General features: G+C 42.5%; 1 protein-coding gene across 2 annotated transcripts; it reads left to right on the top strand.

Annotated features, from left to right (window-relative positions):
• The first annotated feature begins 1,062 nt into the window (after positions 1-1,062).
• Positions 1,063-20,457, top strand: LOC5503466. Of its 2 annotated transcripts, XM_032371824.2 has the most exons (21): positions 1,063-1,353; positions 1,467-1,659; positions 4,337-5,573; positions 6,014-6,182; positions 6,434-6,742; positions 7,394-7,748; positions 8,140-8,435; positions 8,672-8,812; positions 9,048-9,246; positions 9,626-9,697; positions 9,934-9,953; positions 10,082-10,159; positions 10,586-10,651; positions 11,019-11,092; positions 11,354-11,475; positions 11,858-12,085; positions 12,615-13,738; positions 14,980-16,389; positions 17,282-17,512; positions 17,978-18,415; positions 18,714-20,457. In XM_032371824.2, exons 1-21 carry the CDS (start codon positions 1,246-1,248, stop codon positions 19,539-19,541), a joined length of 7,698 nt encoding a protein of 2,565 aa, XP_032227715.2. In that variant the 5' UTR covers positions 1,063-1,245; the 3' UTR covers positions 19,542-20,457. The 2 variants fall into 2 exon arrangements, with proteins under 2 accessions (XP_032227715.2, XP_032227716.2); XM_032371825.2 differs by lacking the exon at positions 17,282-17,512.
• The last annotated feature ends 47 nt before the right edge of the window (positions 20,458-20,504 follow it).

Here is a 20,504-nt window from a genome sequence, read left to right as displayed (position 1 = left end):
TGTCCAATGTTCTGTGTGAAAGTATCACTTCTGATCCTTGTTATTGTTGTTTGTCACACTACCTTATCCAAGCTGTCCGTGGAACTTCCGCATCCTTAGCCAAAACAAAAAGCAAGTGTCTTTTTCTTATTCGGCTTATACGGTCACGTCTATAAATCCTGACTATTATCTCACGGTATTGCTTGCATGTTTATCGCATAGGATCATCAAATGCCCATCCATCCATGAAATCACTTGTTATGATATATTTTATTAGGATAAGTATACACTCTTTTTTATGAGAACCTTATAAAAACGTCCAGCCTGAGATTTCACCTTTTATAAGAACATGTTAAGAACATGCCGAGGCTCAGATAGCAGAATGTTTTTTTTTTCTTTTTAGTCCTGACGCGTTCAAATAGTAACAACCTTATTATTGCTATGGATCATTAGTGTAATTCTCTTCCTAATAATTTATTGTGTATTATATTCTTATATACACTTAAATTTAAGAACATCGTTGAGAACATATGCAGCCTTTTAATGTCCCAAAAATAAGAACGGCCCAGCCTCAAATGAAAATTAGACGTTCTTATAAAAAAAAAGAGTGTATAGCACCCCTACAAACACGATTTGACTACCTACAGTTTTCTAAAAAAAAACTTTGTCTGTTTGTCTTTTTATAATTTTCAGTGACAATGCGGTGGTACAACTTTCGGGAGAGCAGTCATTTCTTTTATTTTATTATTATTATTATTTTTTTTTTTTTTTGGAATGAGGATTCAGTCCATGTTTTTTGCGTGCTCAGACATCTAAAGCTCTTCCCCGCCGTTTATCGTAAATTGCTCACCCGTGAATCATCGTTCCATGACATTTTTTTTCATAGCCGCATTTCCTGTACTCTGCATTCCCGATTATCTGACGTATCGAGTGACGTATACATAAATTCCAATTTATAAACTAAAGATTACGAAAAATTGCTTCTTTGCATTGTTTGCATAATCATCACTACCCCTCCCGGGTTTGCGCTCTCCTTGTCACATTCTTCATTAAGATTTAAGCCAATTAGCGTGCAGTATTTCTGAGATGTTGTTATGCATTCTTTACCGAGGCCTCGGTAGTGTTGGATGTCGACCGTAAAAATGGCCGTTTGAAAGCCGAATGGCTGCAACAATGTAATTACGAAATCACACTTCGCGGGACTGACCCGAAGTTTTAAAACTCCGAAAAGACCTACTCCATAGACAAAAGAGCACAGATTTTACCATGGCGGAGATAAGAACGCTAGCAGAGGAAAGGGAATACTTACTAAAACTGATCGAAGAATGGAATGCCAGCCGACTGGATATCTTCGCAATCAGCGAACCGACAGAGGTTTGTACAAAATAAAAAAAAAATAAAGTTGTGATCTTCTTGTTAGTGGCTTTTGTAGTCCTGTGCTCAATCCAGAGGTATAGGTTTCGTAACCCGTGATATTTCCTTCTCAGGATTTGGAGTACCGTGGTGTCATGAGGTTTTTCTTCCAAGATTCCGGGTCCAAAGTAGCGACAAAATGCGTACGAATTTCAAGCAAGGATAACACGGACGATGTGACCAAAATCTTGGTGGATAAATTTCATCCAGATATGAAAATGCTGACAAATCCCTCGTATTCGCTATACGAAGTTCATCCGAATGGAGGTAAATGTGTTGAAAGTAAAGTCTACGTTGATCGTCTATACGAGCGAGTCTTGAATAAATTCGAATATTTCCCGCTCTTCTAAAGTTTACCTACTGGAATTATTCATTTCACAGGCCTAACAAATTAACCCAACCGCACTTTAGAAACTATTGCGCTCCTAATAATGTGTTTTAGATCAGGTTTTCAGATCAGCTCTTCGTCGAAAGATCCGTTTATAAAAGTACTGCGAATTCTACCGCCAGCTTCGTTTGTTTACCGGCTTGCATTAATAAGAGCTTGCCAAACTGGGTACCCGCTACATTCTGTCCATTTTAAGACAAAAACACTCCAAGTTCTGAACTACAACGGGTGTAGACATTGTAATCTTTATCGCTTGGCATAAACCAAGCCCTCGAATGTCGGTTAACCGTCCTCTATTGTACGCTACAACCAACTCGAAGTCGTAACCACTAATGCGTAACCGACGTCTTGAAAGACTATTTCCCTCACTTTGGTTTTGTATTATTTTCACACTGAATCTACGTTCAGTGTTTAGGCTTGTATGAGGAACATGGTAGACTAAAGCGTTTACTCCCCCTATTTTAATCCGCTAACTATCAACATTGGTAATAGTGCTGAAATCAACCTCTCAATCATGCACGGAGGTTTCGTGAGTTTCATAAAATTCGAAAAGATGATTGATTTTAAAATTTCCCAACCAACAATTTTATAAACTCGATAGCAGTGTGACGACGGGCGCGATGTCTTTGTACTATGTCTATTTAATAAGTACTGACCTTTGCGGAAACAAATCTTGTTTCGTGCACCATTTTGAGCTCAAATTTCATTAATCGCACCATATTACTGTATATTCAGAAATTTCCCGAGTTCAAAAGCAGGTTCAACGAGAGGCCAATTTAACTACTAGTACGGGAATCCACTTCGCAGTATCTTGTATTGTTGTTGGGTTCGGCGAATGCACTCAAATGGCTTTCAAGTTTGAATCTTTACAACGATTTCAGTCACCAGCAATAGTATCTTTGCGTTGAGCAAAAAGACACCACGCTAAAATCTCAACAAAGGAATTGCACTCAATAACAATAAAACATACAATAAATAGGCTCGTGTTGGTAATAAATATGACTTAAATAGACGATTTGAAGCAAGAGTGAACGTTTCCTTTATCTGTATTGTCTTAAACGTACCAAATCTCAAATATTTACAAGGGCACGCGCGAAAGTTTTTCGACATTTCAGACATCTCTCCGTCATTGCGTTATTTGTTTACGCACTGGGGGTGTTTTGAAAATCGAGACTTGCTTGTGAAATATTAGAAGCAGTTGTACAGTCATGTGTCCAGTTGTAATAAATATTGCATTTTCTTCCATACTTGAAAATGTGTTATTTGAAAATGTTTATCATCAGTTTAGCGTGGATATGCTAGCTAGCAGTCTGTATGTCTGTCAAATGCAATCAAATTATTGAGAAATTACATTTTTAATTTTCTTCTTCTTCCTTTTCTTATCATTTGTATATTTTGCCTTCAGCATTAGATAAGTTTTCTGGCTTTGATACCAGATTGTTTTAGAGGCAGAAAAAATCAAGAAAACTTTTACTGACTTAAATTGACTTTTACTTAGTTTATCTTATAAACTACTAATAAAACTCAACTTGCATTGCCTCCCCCTCCCCCCCCCCCCTTCTCTGTCTCTCTCTCTCTCTTTGCTCTGGCTCTATTTATGGTGAATCATTCTTAATATTTATATAATTGAATTTATTATACAGAACCCCCATGAGCGTGCATGTATCTAAATTCTCATTGTTGGAGCTCAGCTAGGTGTATAAGACATTTGCAATTTGAAGAATTTTAACTATCTTTGATTATCAAGAAAAACATTGACAGCACCAACATAAAACCGCTGATGATAACTGAGAATTTTAGTCATTGATAACACAAACATTTTTCTAAAGTCCTAAAGGAATTCAATTCATGTTTTGTTCAAATGATGCACAATAAAGGGATAGTAGGTTATTGTACACAGGGTGCTTTTTTATTTCAGTTGTAGAAATCACATTCCCCAAATGGTTAGCTAATCTTCTCAGATACTGAATGTTTTTTGACATTTACTGACTAACTAAAACCCAAACTCAACAAGTAATTTTATTGAGATCACTTGTATTTTTTTACCATTGAGGTACATAATAAAGATGTTGACATCAAGCAAAATGAGCAATAAATCTTTATGCATCCTGTTTGTGTGACTTGGAAAAGCCATAACAATCATACCTAGACCAGATTGTATGCATAGATTGTCAGATTGTGTTAAGTCAGATATATATGTTTTTATTCTCATATCTTAAAAAGTATGATGGGTAAAAATAAAACATATTCAATTACTATTCCCTCCATTATAGTTTTCTCATACTGAATTATTATGAACATCTAAATAATGCATTATTGGAAATGTATTCTTTCATTTGTTTACTAACACACATGACAAACATTGCTTGTTTGTATTTAAGCATAGATTGGACTTTTTATCATTGTCTGCATCCCCCCCCCCCCTCCCTCCCCATCAACACACAGTTTTGAGTATGGTGAGATATACAAAGAGGCATATAAAAAAACCTCCTTACTAGTTTCGAATTAAAAGCATTATTTTCTTTTTATTGAAATAGTTTTATTTTGTATTGACAGAAGCCCACAAGTTGAAAGCCACTGATCACCCGCTCCGAATACAGCTAGAATGGCAGCTGGATGACAGAGAAGGCAGGTTCCTTTTGAAAAGTGATCAGGATAAAATCGTCCACGCCAAAAATCTTTTTGAGGGGGAGCAAAACCAGAACCTAAAACGACGACTCTCGAAACGTGAGAAGAAACAAATGAAAAAGAAAAGAGAGGAAGAAGCTAAAAAGGTCAAAGCTGGAAAAGATGACACTGCTATTGCACAACATTTGTATGATGAATTGCCAGAGACGAGCTTTACACGGAGCATATCCAACCCTGAGGCAGTCATGCGGCGGAGGCGGCAACAAAAACTGGAGAAAAAACTCAAGGAGTTTGAAAGTCGCGAGAGTGCCCCTGGTGGAACTTTGAAAATATTTGCCGAAACACTCAAACCTGAGATTCCATACAAGACTCTGTTAGTCTCAGTTGATGAGATCACTACGAATATTGTGAAAGAGGCGCTGGTCAAGTACAATATGGAGAAAGAAGACCCTGAAGAGTATTGTCTAGTTATGGTGAACATCCCACCGGAGGGCTCCAACACTAGTGCCACTCTAGGCAAAGAGAGGGTCGTTCATGATGAAGACTGCCCTCTGAGGATTGCAGTGACATGGCCAGAGAACCGAGGGTCAGTTGCATTTCACTTGCGGCGTAGGGCAAACCTTCCAAAGTACAGAAGGGATAAGAGGCGATCAAAGTCTCCAACAAGAAGTCCTATGCAGGATGTATCACCTGATAAGTCAGTTGCTGAGAGGTTAGCCAAATCAACATACCCACAGCACCTTCTTCCCTACCTACAAGAGCTCTCTCCCGATGGCAGAGAACTCGACCACAAGCCTGAAATTCATCGCTTACAGATGAATGTCACCGATGTAGGCAGTGAGAGTTTGATGTCAGCGGGGGGAAGTCACCTCCAGCTAGTAGCACCCCACATTCTCCCACGACACTGCGTCATCACAAATATGGATGGAAGGGTGTCTGTGACACCCAGTAATGGTGACGCTGAGGTGTTTGTTGATGGGAAGCGTGTCTATGAGACCACGACACTGCAGCATGGAGATGTGGTCAAGTTTGGGAGAGTACATGTCTTTAGGTTCTGTGATCCTGCATACGAGGAGAAGCACAAGCGGCATAGTGCACCAGGCGGTGACAGAGGAAGTGCAAGCAGTCTGAGTGACTCTGAGGGTCATCGAGGGGGCCGACAAAGGTATGCACTATAAATTTTTATCTTATTGCAATATACTTTTAATAGAAAGTCAGTACTATTCAACTCTATTTGAGTTTGATGTAATAATTTCAATTGTTGGAGTGGTATCTGTCTGCATTTCAAGCTGCATTACTTCGCTAGCAGAGTTTACATCCTGTTTGTTTTTTAACCGTTAATTTAGCCTTGTCGCATACCTGTTCAGCAAATAACCATGCAAAAGATAAGAAATTCTTAGCATGCATATTTGTTTAAGCAAAAATTAAAGAAACATTCTAAAAATATTCACAAAATACATTATAGGCAGATGGGCAAAACATCTGCAGTTGAAAATGAACAGCTGTTTTTCTGTCTACAAACGATGGCAATAATAAAAATAAATAATAATATTTTGCAATTTTACAATCGGAGCACAATACATGATTTTTGGTCTATTGTTGTAGCCGGCCCAGGTCATCTGGCCCTGCACTACGCAGTCACCATGAGAACCATGTCGAGGACTCTGTAGATTTTGACACAAGTGTCCACAAGGATGGAATGTTCGAAACAACATTTGATGTGGATGGCGATGTCAAGACAGTCAGTGGGCCAGAATTTATAGATGCGCATGATGTAAGTCTGAGGGCTATTTGAAATCAATTGTACTGATTTGCATGATGTGGCATTAAAGTGTCATCTTCTTTACAACTAGACTTGAATAACTTTTAATGTAATACGGGTTGAATTTTCACAGTGATTGATGTGAAATTGATTAAGGTTGATGGATGTGTATCTCATTTGTATAGGATTTTTCATTGTCTATGAAAACATATTTAAAAAAGTACACTGACTTGATGGTTAAATCTAACATGATTTTTCAACAGCTTCCGTACACCTACGATAGACTTCCTCCCTCGCCAAGCTCACCCAAGTCCCCAAACAGTGTCAGAGACAAGCTACCAGCCACCTTAGAGTTCAGAGAGTCAGGGGAGGATGCTTTCTTTGCTGCAGTGATCAGTGAGGTGAACGGTCTAGCAGTACACTTCAAGCTCGCTCCAACATACACATTGTACATGTGTTCACGGTATCGCATGTCCAGTGCTTATCGGCCAGAACTGATGCCACAGCAGAAAGCAGAAAGATTAGGAGTGACGATCATGAAGATTGCAAACATGGCAAGATCTACTATAAGGGTGAGTATACTTAGCTAATTGGCTAAAAGTCATAGTAAAAAAAATATGCTGAAAAAGCTAGCCTCCACCTTGCTTCACTTGATTTGCAGGACTTTCTGATCACATTATTAATGCTAGCCCAGCAAAATGATATTAGAAGCATGCCTCTGGTCACAAACTCACTTTGATATTAGAGACCCAGTTCATTTGTGTAGACACTCACCCAAGGGGGTGCACAGGGTGCTTGTTCAAGCACCCTGCACTCTCTTGACAAAAAGTGGGTTATTTCTTATTGAATGGTTGTCATGCAATCCTTTTTCCATCTGATTCCCCTCCTCTTCAGCAAATCTTGGGTAAGCATGTGTGAAGTTGTAAATGAAAATGATACGATAGACTTATTATAAGCTTGAACTTATCTCTCTGCAATTTTATGCTTCCACATACTGTATTACCAAGTGACTCAAAACATCCACTCCCATCAGCTGATTCGAGCAAGCAACTGAAGAAACTTTCAATCAAATATCATAAAGTATCATCGTGGATGATTTTTGAAGTTGCAAACGAACCTTTGTATTTTCAATTATAACCAATAACAAAGGAGTTGTTGATCAACAAAGCAAGGAAACACAAACAAACACCTACTCATCTATGATTTATTTGGACTATTTCCAGGAAAACAGCCACATGCCAGGGAGCCTGGCCTTTTGGATGGCCAACTGCTCCGAGCTCTTGCACTTCATCAAAGAAGACATTGACATTTCTCCATACACCAAAGACAGCCAATCAGTGCTGGCCAAGTCTGTCCAGTTAGCCTTCCGCCATTTGGTATTATGCATCCAGCATGAGTTACGCAATAGCTTGCCAGCCTTCCTGGATCAGTCAGATGATGCTGATGTTGAGGATAGTGACATGGAAGCGTCAATCAATGATAGTGACACAGATCATGGTGGTGATGGGCGGAGCTTCCATGTTCATGACAGATATGGTCAAGATGGAAGACCATTGCCTAATGGTGATAACTTGCTAGGTAACTGCTTTTGAGAGTTTATTTTAATAATAATAATTTATTAATAATTTATTATTTATTATATTTGAACTTATTTATACCTAATGCAAACTAATATCACGCATATGTCAAAAGGGGTCTGGATGTCACCATGCTTATGTGCCGAGATGAGCGATTACGTTGTTAACTCCTGAATTCGACTATATGGTTTAAAACCTTTTTATTTTAGTTTCAAATCGAATAATGAAATTTTTTATCATCCGTTATCTCTTTATAAGTGATCTCTTATTGGCTGCAAGTTTATGTATGTCCAACTGTTTGGTCATTACATACAAACAAATATCGGTTATGCCAGCTCTATGTTGTTTTATAAAGAAACAATCAGAACGTAATCTTACTTATTGTTTTGTAGGGAGACGAAGAAGCAACCGGCCAACTGTGTCCGAAGTGATCTACCATTTGTCCTCAACAATGTCCCTTCTTCGTCGCTGCCGTGTTAACGCAGCATTAACAATCCAAGTATTTTCTCAACTTTTCCACTTCATTAACATGTGGTTGTTCAACAAACTTGTCTTGGAACCGAAACTCGGCCTGTGCTCGAGGGAATGGGGACGGCGCATCTCCAAGCGGCTGAGGAGAGTCGAGGACTGGGCTCTAAGGCAGGGACTAGAACTAGCCGCGGATTGTCATTTGGGCAGAATCGAGCAGGTAGGACAGACAGACAGAATCGTTTTCAGAATCTTATAAAGGGAGCGGGGAAGGAGTGGGAATTAGTAGGTCCCGAATTGGAGATTTTATTTGTTATCCTATACAAGACAGAAATACTTGTTTAGGGAGAGGGGGGGGGGGGGGGGTATCCACCAAATCCCCCAATTCCTCTCTTATCTTTCCGTGGGCAGACAGACGGTCGGACAGAAAGACTGATTTTAGATGTCTACTTTCAGGCGGCCTATCTACTCCAAGCTCCCAAGAGCTCACCCGCTGACATAAACGCCATTTCATCGTCTTGCTTCAAGCTAAACTCCGTGCAGATGCGAACCCTACTGCAAAGCTACCGGCCGACCCAGGACGAGTATTTATCACAGGTATGAAGTACTGGTATACTCGTAGCCGCATTAGCCGGGCTTGAGATGAGTAAACAGGCCTCTGAAAGCAGAAAAGGAAAGGACAGAAAATAGCCAGAAAAATTACAGATGAATCTTTCCGCTTTAAGAATGATCGAGTATCAACCCTTGACGCGTGGCCATCTCTGGTCCTGATATGCAGCAAGCAGGGCGCAACTGATGATATAACTATCTATTATTTTATTTGCTTGTGTAGGAATTCATTGACCGCGTAGTGACAATAGCTGAGGATACCGCTGACCAGACGGCGTATAAAAGCGGCCAGGAGATCACGCTTGAAGAGGATCCGGAACTCCAGCTTCCATTCCTGCTTCCAGAAGATGGCTACTCGTGCGAGGTTATACGGGGGGTCCCACAAGGGCTAAGGGAGTTCCTGGAGCCGCTAGCTAACACAGGTAACACGCAATCAAGCCACAGAAAGTTACGAGTAACTTCCCTGAATCCGACTTGCGTGACACATGCTTTGTTACGCTACGAAACCAACCGTATGCAAGTGAGATGCTCATATCCGCAGCACACTCAATCCATTTCCATCACTGTGAAATTCAACCCATCCTACAATAAAAACGGATCAATTCTATCTCTAAAATTTACAACAGTGCACGGATAGCAGTTTTTTAATAGCTGAAAGTTTTTTTTTTTTTTGAAAACAAAGCCAACAACATTATCACGAAGTTAGGATCAAATAACTTCCCCTGATGAGTGTAACTCTTACCCCTATTCCGACCACGCATACGGCCTATGCATTGGTTAAACCCTTTTATTGTGTTTTAGGCCTCTGCAAGCTGACCATACAGACAGTTTCTTCCGGTCTCTGGACAGTGTATCAAAGCAAATATAAAATGAGTAAGTAAGAGAACGCCGGACATCTGTTGGTTCAGGGTTCCTTGGTTTATTTTTTTGTAGACTCTTTAAGTATAGGAGGCTTGCTTCCCAAGGACGAATGTCCCTATTTTTACAAATTCGTACATTATCGATTATCCATTCCCTTTTTGAAACGTGGAGAGCCCCCCTTAGAATTTAGCCACCCGTGCGACTTGACGTAAGGTATTCTAATGACTTCTAAACTTATTCTTCCCCAGGTGATGCAGTCAATGGAATGGTTAGTTGGCTTATAGTACTTCTAATAGTATAAAATATATTTGCGTCTTAACAGGATTGAAACTAACGACTGCGGCTTATAAGCCATAACTTTGACGTCATTAATAACTTTATCGCCCCTTTTCTTAGAACTCTGGACCAGAGATCACGGAAATCACGTTCAACAAAGGTCGCGGTGGCATGGGGCTTAGTATAGTAGCAGCAAAGGTACGTTTATAGGGGAAGGCTCCCAATTTTGGTAGGGGGAGGGTAGCCTGCGTAGCTGGCGGTTATGTTGAGTTTCAGGGCAGTTTTTATCATAGAATACGCCAACTCGTTCGCAGTTTGTTTTGTCAGCTTAGTTCCGGGCGCCCCTTTACACTAGCCCCAGCTTTTTCGCGTGCCTTTTCACAAAGCTAACAAAACAAACTACTAACGAGTTCGCGTATTCCTCGGATAGAAAACTTCTCTGAAAGTTAAAATAACCGCCAGCTACGCATGCTAGTGAGAGAGGGGGGGAGGACCTGAATGAAACCAAGTTTTTGTACACCTTGACCTCACCCTGGATTCTAACCTGATCCTTTGGAATGAGAATTGAAGCCCTTGTCACCGAGTTATCCTCTTGGTGTTCATTTCGTGTTTCTCTTTCCCTAGGGCGCAGGGCAAGATAGACTTGGGATTTACATCAAGCAAGTTGTGAAAGATGGCCCTGCAGCTAAGGTATGGCCATTGGCGTGACCATTAAAAAACGTTTAGATCAAGCACTTTGTTACTTCGTTGTTACACTCTTGGAGCCATCTAGTGTTTGTAATGTAACGTGTCTAGTAGGTGAAATGTAACGTGTTCAATGAAACGTGCCTGTAGATCCATTGGCTTTTCGGAGATTATATATTACAGGTTTGTAGCAGGAAGTGGCGCCTGGGGGCCAACCTCCAAACAGTGTTTTATTATTTTTTATTCTTTTTGACATCATAGTGACCCCGCCCAACATTCATGATTCTTTTTTTATTAGTTAAACCATAGGGTTACAATATTGCATAAAATATAACTATAAATATACGAAGATTAACGTGTTTTTCATTGGCAGGACGGCCGCTTGCAAGCAGGGGACCAGTTGATTGCTGTTAATGGCGAGAGTCTGATTGGCGTTTCGCAAGAGAAGTTAGTACAGCCACGTCTTCGAGTTAGATTGGAAGATTTTTTATCCTTAATTTTGCCAAATATATCCTTCCATTCGCAAGCTTTTCTTCCTTCTTTTGTCCTTATCATGACAGAAATTTGTAACCACCGTGACATACATTTGTAACCCTTTGTTTTCGACTTTCCCTTACATGCCACTTTTTCCCTTATCTACTTTCCTTCGCAACCTCACCTTTCGTAACTGCATTACTGAATCCTTTGTTTCGCCACCTTATTTTTCAGAGCGGCAGAGTGTATGGTACGCTCAGGAGCGAATGTCACCCTGCGCATCGTTAAACAAGGCGCAATCTATCACGGACTGGCAACATTGCTAGCTGGTCAACAGACACCGGTCCCTAACAGAGGTACACTTGATTATATTGAGCCTGCTGGTTCTTAGCAAATTTGTTACCGATATTTGTTGGTAGCCAATAGCTCCTATATGTAATGGCACCTCGAATACTTATTTTGGATCCGAGGTTGACCGTAGTATGAAAGTTTTCGCTTATAATAAAATGAAGATTTTGATCCCCGATTTACGGTAAAATACTTTCAAGCGAGGGTAAAATTGCGCGAAATGTTCTTAAATAAATGAAACACAGCCAGCATTTTTTATAGGTACTGAAGATAAACAAATTAACCTATCGTGGTAGGCAATGAATGCGTTTCCATAAGAGCTTAGGACCATTAATTGCCCCAAGCTGATTTCTTTAGAAATAAACGCAGATTTCTTTTTCTCTTTTTCAGAGCCGCGAAAGTTGACACCTCTCGAACCGGACAACGATACAGTGTCACCCACTCTTCCAGACGAAAGCCTCCCGCGTTCTCCCACCAGATGGCTTCCAAGCGCCCGCGAACCGACACGTCAGAGGTCAGATGAAGATCTGCGCAGGCGTAGTGACAGCTGGCATCGGAGGGACGACGAAGAGCGCATGCGCCGAGAAGAGAAGGACGCTAGGCGCAGAGAGGAAGAAGGTAAAGCTCTGTGGATTTAACGGCTAGATTACGCCGTTGTGGTAAAAGACCATATTGCATGGGATACCTAGCGGGGTATACACCTATTTCACATGTCAGTGCAAATGGCGAATGGCAAATAGTAAATGGCTTATGGGTACTAATCATTCGTAAATTAAAGGTGTCTAATAAAGTCCAGCAATGTCGGAGCCAAGCATTGGTTTAATGGATAATTTTGATTTATCTATATTCTCCGAGACGCATGGTTGCTTTCGGACAACCTTTATTGAAATAGATGTATACATTCTTTAAAATGCTGCACTACCTTAAACGAAGTAGAACCTAACATGCTATTACTGCAGCATTCAAATCCTGTCTTGAATGGCTGAAACTAGCGTTCAAGGAGAAGCTTAAGGGGAATGGCTTGCCCTGTTGCGCGATTTCGTGTTGAATTCCCCTATGTACCAGTAGCCTTTACCAATGAAGGGAGAATATTATAAACTCTAGTAGCAAAGCTCATCGTAATCGCTGCTTCTTTTTGCACTTACAGAAAGAAGACTTCGAGAAGAAGAAGACAGACTTCGACGTGAAGACGAGCTCCGACGGAAACGCGAAGACGACGATCGTCGAATGCGGGATGTTAAAGATCGAAGAATACGAGAGGAGGAGGAAAGGAGGCGGGAAGAAGCCGAAGAAGAGGAAAGAAGGAGAGAAGAAGAGGAAAGACTACAGTACGAGGCTCGGCGGCGAGAGGAGGAAGATAAAAAGCGACAGCTTGAATTTGAGAGAGAGGAGGAAGCCAGGCAGAGAATGGAAGAAGAACAAAGACTTGCAATGCTTGATGAAAGAAAACGCCGAGAGTTTGAAGAGGACGAAAGGTTGAGAAAGAGAGAGGAAGAGATTCGGCTCAAGATGGAAGAAGAGAGGCGACTCATTGAGGAGGAAAGGAGGAAGCTTGCAGAGGAGAGAAGATTGCTTGAAGAGGAGCGGCGAAGGGAAGACGAACGGCGGAGGGAAGAAGATCGCAAACGACTAGAGGACTTGAAAAGATTTGAGGACGAAAAGAGGCGAGCTGAAGAAGAAAAAAAGTCGGCGGAGCTACGGATAGCTGAAGAGGTAAGGCGGAAGGCTGAACAGGCGAGAAGGCAAGAGGAAGAGGAGAGACGCCGTGCCGAGGAAGAAAGAATGGAGGAAGAGAGACGGTACATCGAGGAGCAGCGACGACGCGAGGAACAGGAAGAAGAAGAATTCTACCTTCAACAGCAACGAGAGCGCGAGGAAATTCTCAGGCGCGAAGAGGAGAGACGCCTGAAAACACAACGTCGCATTATGGAAGAGCGGCAACGCGCTGAGGAGGAAATCCACCACTCTGAACTTCCCCAACGCAAGCGCAAGATACGCTTTGAAGACGAAGTCGAGGAGGAGCAGAATGTGAAACCGGTTGTACCGGTCAAACCAGCTATCCCAGCGAAACCTGCAGTTCCTGCTAAGCCCTCGAATGCAGCGCCCATTGTGAAAGCTCGTATGGAGACGACTTTCGAAGAACCTGTGCCGGTCGTTCAACGGACGCTGACGGAGGAACAGAAGTCGTCCATTGACGCTATTTTCGCTGAGCTCGAGAGAGAGACGGCGCCACAGAAACCGGAACCTCTGGAAGTCAAGATTAACAATCAGGTAGAGGCGAGTTCTGACATGGTGCGACGCGCGCTACCGTGGCCATTTTCACATTTTTTATGAAGTAAGCCAAGGATGCCAGAAATGTGCTATCTAGTTCACATGAACTTCCTAGACGACCGATGACGGTGGCGACTGGTTTTGCCTGGTGCACACTAGTTAAATAACATGTAATGGGTGCGCAAACTTTTATCTTCGTATGTCCAAGGGTGGATGGTTCGACATTTTGACATAAACTTGATATAACGACATGGACATAATGACATAAAAGAAAAAAAAAATGTTTTTTTTTTCTCTTATGTCGTTATGTCGGGCTAAACAGAGTGCGTGAACTCATGTCATTATGTCGTGATGTCGGGCTAAACAGAGTGCGTGAACTCATGTCATTATGTCGTGATGTCGGGCTAAACAGAGTGCGTGCACTCATGTCGTGATGTCGGGCTAAACAGAGTGCGTGCACTCATGTCGTTATGTCGGGCTAAACAGAGTGCGTGCACTCATGTCGTTATGTCGGGCTAAACAGACTGCGTGCACTCATGTCGTTATGTCGTGATGTCGGGCTAAACAGAGTGCGTGCACTCATGTCGTTATGTCGGGCTAAACAGAGTGCGTGCACTCATGTCGTTATGTCGTGATGTCGGGCTAAACAGAGTGCGTGCACTCATGTCGTTATGTCGTTATGTCGGGCTAAACAGAGTGCGTGCACTCATGTCGTTATGTCGGGCTAAACAGACTGCGTGCACTCATGTCGTTATGTCGTTATATGACTAGTGTGCACTAGGCATTTGTGTGCGTCACAACTCGTTTCCTTACCACCGAACGTTCTCAATACTTTGTCTTTGTGGTAAGAGCACATCGCACTCTTACAATAAAAACACAAGGTAGTTTCCGTGTGTATAGGGGGGGAGGGGAGGGCATGTACTGTATTCTGTAACCGTTAATCTCTGTCCGGATAATTCGTTACCCTGCCTGCCGAACCAGTTGAAATAGAACGTAAATGTAAGAAGCGAGCAGAATTTTACCATTTCGCAGCTAACAATTTTCTTTTTCTATTCAAACGTTCTTCTATTGGCTGATTCTACTAAAAGTATAATACATGCATCCTCTACGTAGTAATTTTAATATTCCTTATATATTTCCAGGGTGTAAAAGCCCCGCATCTTTTAATCAGACACTACATCCCGGCCATTTCAAGCGCGGAAATTATCACTTTTGCTGATGATAAGTTCTGATACTTTCAGGAGCCCGTAGATGAACCACCTCGAAGCCCCATCCGCGTAGACAGCCGCAACACCCCGTACGGGCGAGCGATTGTCATCAAACAAAGCATGTTACAGCAACCACGCTCCCCCTCCTCACCCAATAACACGGCCAACAAACGCGACGAGTTCGACTACGAGCGCATGCCCCGCAACCAGAAGGGTGGTGATCCACAAGAACGCGGACGCAAGGTATCTGATGGAGAGGATGACTTTGAGAGATGGCAGCGGCGACAACGCGAGATCGCGGAGCAGCGAGAGCGCGAGGAACGTGATCGAGAGAAGCGTGACAATGAATTGCGTGATCGTGAACATGAACTTCGTGAGCGACAAGAGCGTGAGGTGATGGAGCGTGCGAGGCAAGACCGTGAAAGACAAGAGCGTGAAAATCAAGAGCGTGAACGCAAACAGAGTGAGAGACAAGAACGTGAACGTCAAGAGCGCGAGAGACAAGAACGTGAACGCCAAGAGCGTGAGAGACAAGAACGTGAACGCCAAGAGCGTGAGATACAAGAACGTGAACACCAAGAGCGTGAGAGACAAGAACGTGAACGCCAAGAGCGTGAGAGACAAGAACGTGAACGATTGGATCGTGAACGACAAGAGCAAGAACGTGCACGTCAAGAACGCGAGAGACAAGAGCGTGAAAGAAAAGAACGCGAAGAACGTGAACGCGAGGAACAGTTGGAAAAAGAACGAAACAATCGGGAAAACGCAGAGCGTGCCCGACGCGAATTTGAAGAACAGCAAAAGGTTGAACGGGAACGGGCAGAGCGTGAAAACGCGGAACGCATCGAAAGGGACCGCCTGGAAAGGGAAAAGGGGGAGCGCGCCATAAGAGAACGCCTCGAGCAAGAGTACCGAGAGCGCATAGAAAAAGAAGTAAAGGACAAAGAGATGCAGGCGCGGTACATGCGAGAAAAGGAAGAACGAGAGAGGGAGATCGAGCGACATCGTCAGGCTCTTCTAGAGGAGGAAAAGCAACGACTCAAGGACGAAGAGGACAAGCGTAACCTTCAGGAATACGAGGTGCAACGCAAGCAAAAACTATCTCCCAACCCCAAAAGTCGCGAGACGTTGGACTATATCGAGTCCATGACGTCGGAGGAAGTCGAGCTCGAGTTTAAGAGACTCTTGGAGCGGGACAAGCGAAGGCGTGCATACGAGGAGTTTACCAATGAGCGACGCGCTTCCGGTCTTGTGTCAGTTACCAAGGTAACGTATCAACCGGATATCGCGCGTAGTCCCGCAGAACGAGACCTGAGGCTGCAGCGGTTGCTGGCGGAGACGGAACGGATTGAGAGGGAACGCGACGAGATGGAAAGACGGCGGCGGCTGAGCAGTGACGAAGAGGAGAAGGAGAGAGCGGAACGACACAAGCAAAGGATGCAGGTTGGCATTTTAGTCCTCTTATAGACGCACTCGTAATCTAGCCACTAATGAAGCACTACCGCACAGGACCAATGCACGAGATGACTTTACATCTTACAAATACGATATAATAACGAGATAAGGTATAACTATTACTAGTGTTAGCGGTAATATTACATCACAAGTGTGATGATCCAGTTGATGGTGTCCTTTATTGTGGCACACGCCTTGGATGCTCATGTCGAAGTACGTCGTAATAGTACTGACAACTGATGACTGATGATAATGGCGATAATAAAAGTGATGATGATAGCGGTGAAGATGATTGTGATGATGATAGTGGTGAAGATGATTGTGGTGATGATAGTGGTGATGATGATAGTGGTGATGACATTGGCGATGATGATAGTTGCGATGATAATAGTCGTGATGATGATAGTGGTGATTATTATAGTGTTGATGATGATAGTGATGATAATAGTATTGACGATGATAGTGGTGGTAATAGTAGTGATGATTATAGTGGTGAAGATGATAGTGGTGATGATGATGATAATGATGATGATGATGATAGTGTTGATGATGATGATGATGATGATGATGCTGATGATGATGATGATGATGATGATGATGATGATGATGATGATAGTGATGATGATGATAGTGATGATGATGATAGTGATGATGATAATAGTGATGATGATGATAGTGATGATGATAATAGTGATGATGATAGTGGTGATTATTATAGTTATGTGGGTAGCGGTGATGATGATAGTGGTAGTGGTGGTGATGATGATGATGGTAGTGGTGGTGGTGATGGTGATGATGGTGATGGTAGTGTGATGATGATAGTGGTGATAATGATGATGGTGATGATGATGGGTGACTCGAAAGGGTGTTGCATTCACAGACTCTCGAGAACGAGCGCGAGCAAATACGAGATGCTCAGCGTCGCCTCAGGGAGTCTCTCGAACAAGGCCAAGGTGACTGGCTGCAGTACCAGAAAGAACGGCGGGAGCAGCTGCGCCAGGAGCAAGAGCTTCTACGCCAACAGGAGCTAGATGGCCAAGCCGGAGAGGACGCCATCCGTAAGAGGGTTGAGATTCAACTTAAGAAAGAAAACGAGGACATCATCCGACAGGTACGTAAGTACCGCAAGTGGGTAGTGGCGGGTTGTGAGGGTTCAAGGTTTTAGATGTGTTGTGATGGTGGCTGGAGATGGTGGTATTGGGGGAAAATGCCTTTTTTTTTAGTTGGTTGGTCTTGGAGTTCACACTACTATGAGGTCGTGATGGGTTTGTTTCGATGTTGGATTTTGTGGGGATGGTTCTGTTCTTTAAGTTCGAGCCGTATATATCGTATGATACGTGCTAATCTTTAATGCCCAGTTCATTATCATTATCTCAGTTCAATAATAATAACCATGCGTGTTAATCTGGGCTAAACGTCCCTGTAACGCAATTTAAGCACTTACGCACGAAACAATAACACTAACACGCACGCACTTATAGACCTATAGTCAACCCCCTTTTTTTTTTTGTTTCTTTACATAGTTTTGCCCCAAAGTATTCAACTTGATTTCATAAAGATTCTTAATCTTTCGCAGGGTTTTCAGAGACTTCGCGAGGAAGAGGAGAAACGAATTGCCGACGAGCATAGCAAAGAGCGAACCGAGAAAGACCGAATACTTAAAAAGAAGATGGAAGAACAAGCTATTCTTCGGGAAAAGGAAGAAGAAGCGCGCAGACAGCTTCAAGAAGAGCAACGCTTGCGAGTATCCAGAGGCGGCGAGCCGGACCACGTGCTTGAGCTAAAACAACGAGCGCTTTCCGACTACGAGCGCCGCCGACGTCTTATCGATCAGGAGATCGACCGGCGACAAGAGGAGAGTCGGTCTCTTGACAGACGGCAGGCGCGAGAGTGGGAGGAGGCGAAGGCGAGGATCGAGAGGCTCCAGCAGTCACAGATGGCGACACAACAGCAACAGCGGGGAAATGTGGTTTCAGTGCTAAGGAACGGACAGGACAAGAAGCCCAAGAAACAGGTAAAGGTCCAGGCGAATAAGCAATCGATTGGTGTCAGTTATATTGAGGTTGCATTGTATTGAGTGAATCATGGAAGTGACCAAGAGTGTCCGTTGAATGGAGGTTTCCCCTGTTTTCTGTGGATCATGATAGTGACCTAGTTTGTCCGTAATATGGAGGTTTCACTGTATTCTGTGAATCATTATAGTGAACAAGAGTGTCCGTTGAATAGAGATTACACTAGGCTATAAGGAAACGTTTATATCCTAGAATTTTTCTCACTCACTCACTCATTTATTTATTTATTTTGTTTCTTAGGTGTCATTCAGTAACGTGGCAACCGAAATTCGCGAGCCGACTTCGCCAACCTATATTGTGGGCTCAGGTGAAGGCGTCACCGCAAAGATAACACCGGCGGCGAGCGTTCGACTCGTAAATACCCGAATGCCCGACGAGTCACCGGAACCCATCCGACCACCACCTCCGTTGGACGACCTGGACGACTTACCCCCTCCCCCACCGCCGCCACCCGAGGATGATTCCATACATAATCACGAAGATCTTCCACCACCCCCTCCCCCTAAGGAATCAAGGTATACGGTTATGACGAGTGCATCTACTGTCACGTCACGAGTCTCGTTGTCTTCAACGTCGAGTGATTCTCGCTCACCTATGAGTCCCGCGGGGGGTGGGCCAGGAGATGCATTTGTGCCGCCTCAAACTAATGGAGGTGTGGTGGTGTCTGGATATAGTACATTTCCACGCGCGGCAAGACCTGCTTCGTACCCAACGCCCGCTGACCTAGATGACATACAAATCCCGGATTCTATGAAGTACGGAGGCTCAAGTAACAACGTTTTTCGGGTCTCTGGCCCGGGCTTCGGGAAAAGTCAATCTTTAGGAAGACTAGGGACTAGTAATGACTCTCAGATCGAGTACAACCGCGGCAGACTGGCTCGAATTTCGTTAACCGACGAAGAAAAAGTTCGCAAACCGGAACCGCCACCGGTTGCTAAAAAACCTGAGAGCCTTGCATTCAAACAAAAAATGAAAATGTTCAATAACGAAAGCACTCCAGATCAAAAGGTCAAGACATCAAGATGGCATCGCGAAATGGTGCTTAACGGAGAAGTCTCTCCGCCATGATAAGAAGTCATAATGGAATTACCTTTTATGGTAACCACCAGTACCATATATGGTCATTGTCTTCATTGTATGACCATATATGGTCACCGCCGGATAACGATTAAACATACGTCCTGGGTTATCCAATTTTAGTTTAAACCTATTCTTCATATCGTGTTAGCAAAAGACAGCATTCTAAGCGAACATTTCGTTAGTTTTAAGGCCTTTTAAATTGTATTATTAGTTAAAAGAAAAGACATTCCATTATAGAGTTGTAAGTGTAACTCTTGCACAAAAATAACGATCACACGAATCTAAGATTCTCAAGTACATAGCAAGAAAACGATGAATCTTTGCATCAATATATTTTACATAAGCTATATTCTTACTATCTTTCACGAACTTTTATTCTCAAGTAGATCAGTCTCTAACAATTTTAGAATATATTTTTTAGGATTTTAAAAGAAATCTTACCGAATTTATTAGGTTGGATATTCAAATGCTAAATGCATTCGCCAACATTGCAAATTCGTTCTTCTGTGTTGAATTCTATCACAAGTTTTAGTTATATTTGTAAGATAAAAGGGTATTATGAATATTTTTTCAATCCAAGCGATGCAAGTTGAACTAGCATGATTACGTTTCTTGTGGGAAAACTTCGTGTACAACTTTGGTTCATTCTATCTGTCGATTAACGGCACTTTAATCTCTCTCTCTCTTTTTTTTTTTTTTTTTTTTTTTTTTACCGATCAGAGCTAGTGACGCATTTGCAGCACTTGGATTGTGTGATAAAAGTATAAACAACACGAGAGAAACTAAAAAGAACATAAAACCAAGCAAACTGTCATTTTATTCCACGCTCTTAAACACGGTAAAATCATTTTAATGGTTCATGTATATAGTAGAAAAATAAATGTGAATTTATAAGCCTGCCAAAGAAATCGTTTAATTAATTCACATCGAAAAAGAAATCCCTTCTCACAG

The sequence above is a fragment of the Nematostella vectensis genome, chromosome 14 (assembly GCF_932526225.1).
Source record: "Nematostella vectensis chromosome 14, jaNemVect1.1, whole genome shotgun sequence".
In the NCBI taxonomy this organism is placed as follows: domain Eukaryota; kingdom Metazoa; phylum Cnidaria; class Anthozoa; order Actiniaria; family Edwardsiidae; genus Nematostella; species Nematostella vectensis.
The sequence above is the reverse complement of the archived record's forward strand: the minus strand, read 5'-3'. Positions and strand labels throughout refer to the sequence as shown.

Bases quoted from the DNA above. Each gene is read 5' to 3' on its own strand.
- LOC5503466 (XM_032371824.2), top strand. From the start codon at position 1,246: ATGGCGGAGATAAGAACGCTAGCAGAGGAAAGGGAATACTTACTAAAA. The intron at 1,354-1,466 runs GTTTGTACAAAA...TTTCCTTCTCAG, and splicing joins CAATCAGCGAACCGACAGAG to GATTTGGAGTACCGTGGTGT. The intron at 16,390-17,281 runs GTTGGCATTTTA...TTGCATTCACAG, and splicing joins GACACAAGCAAAGGATGCAG to ACTCTCGAGAACGAGCGCGA.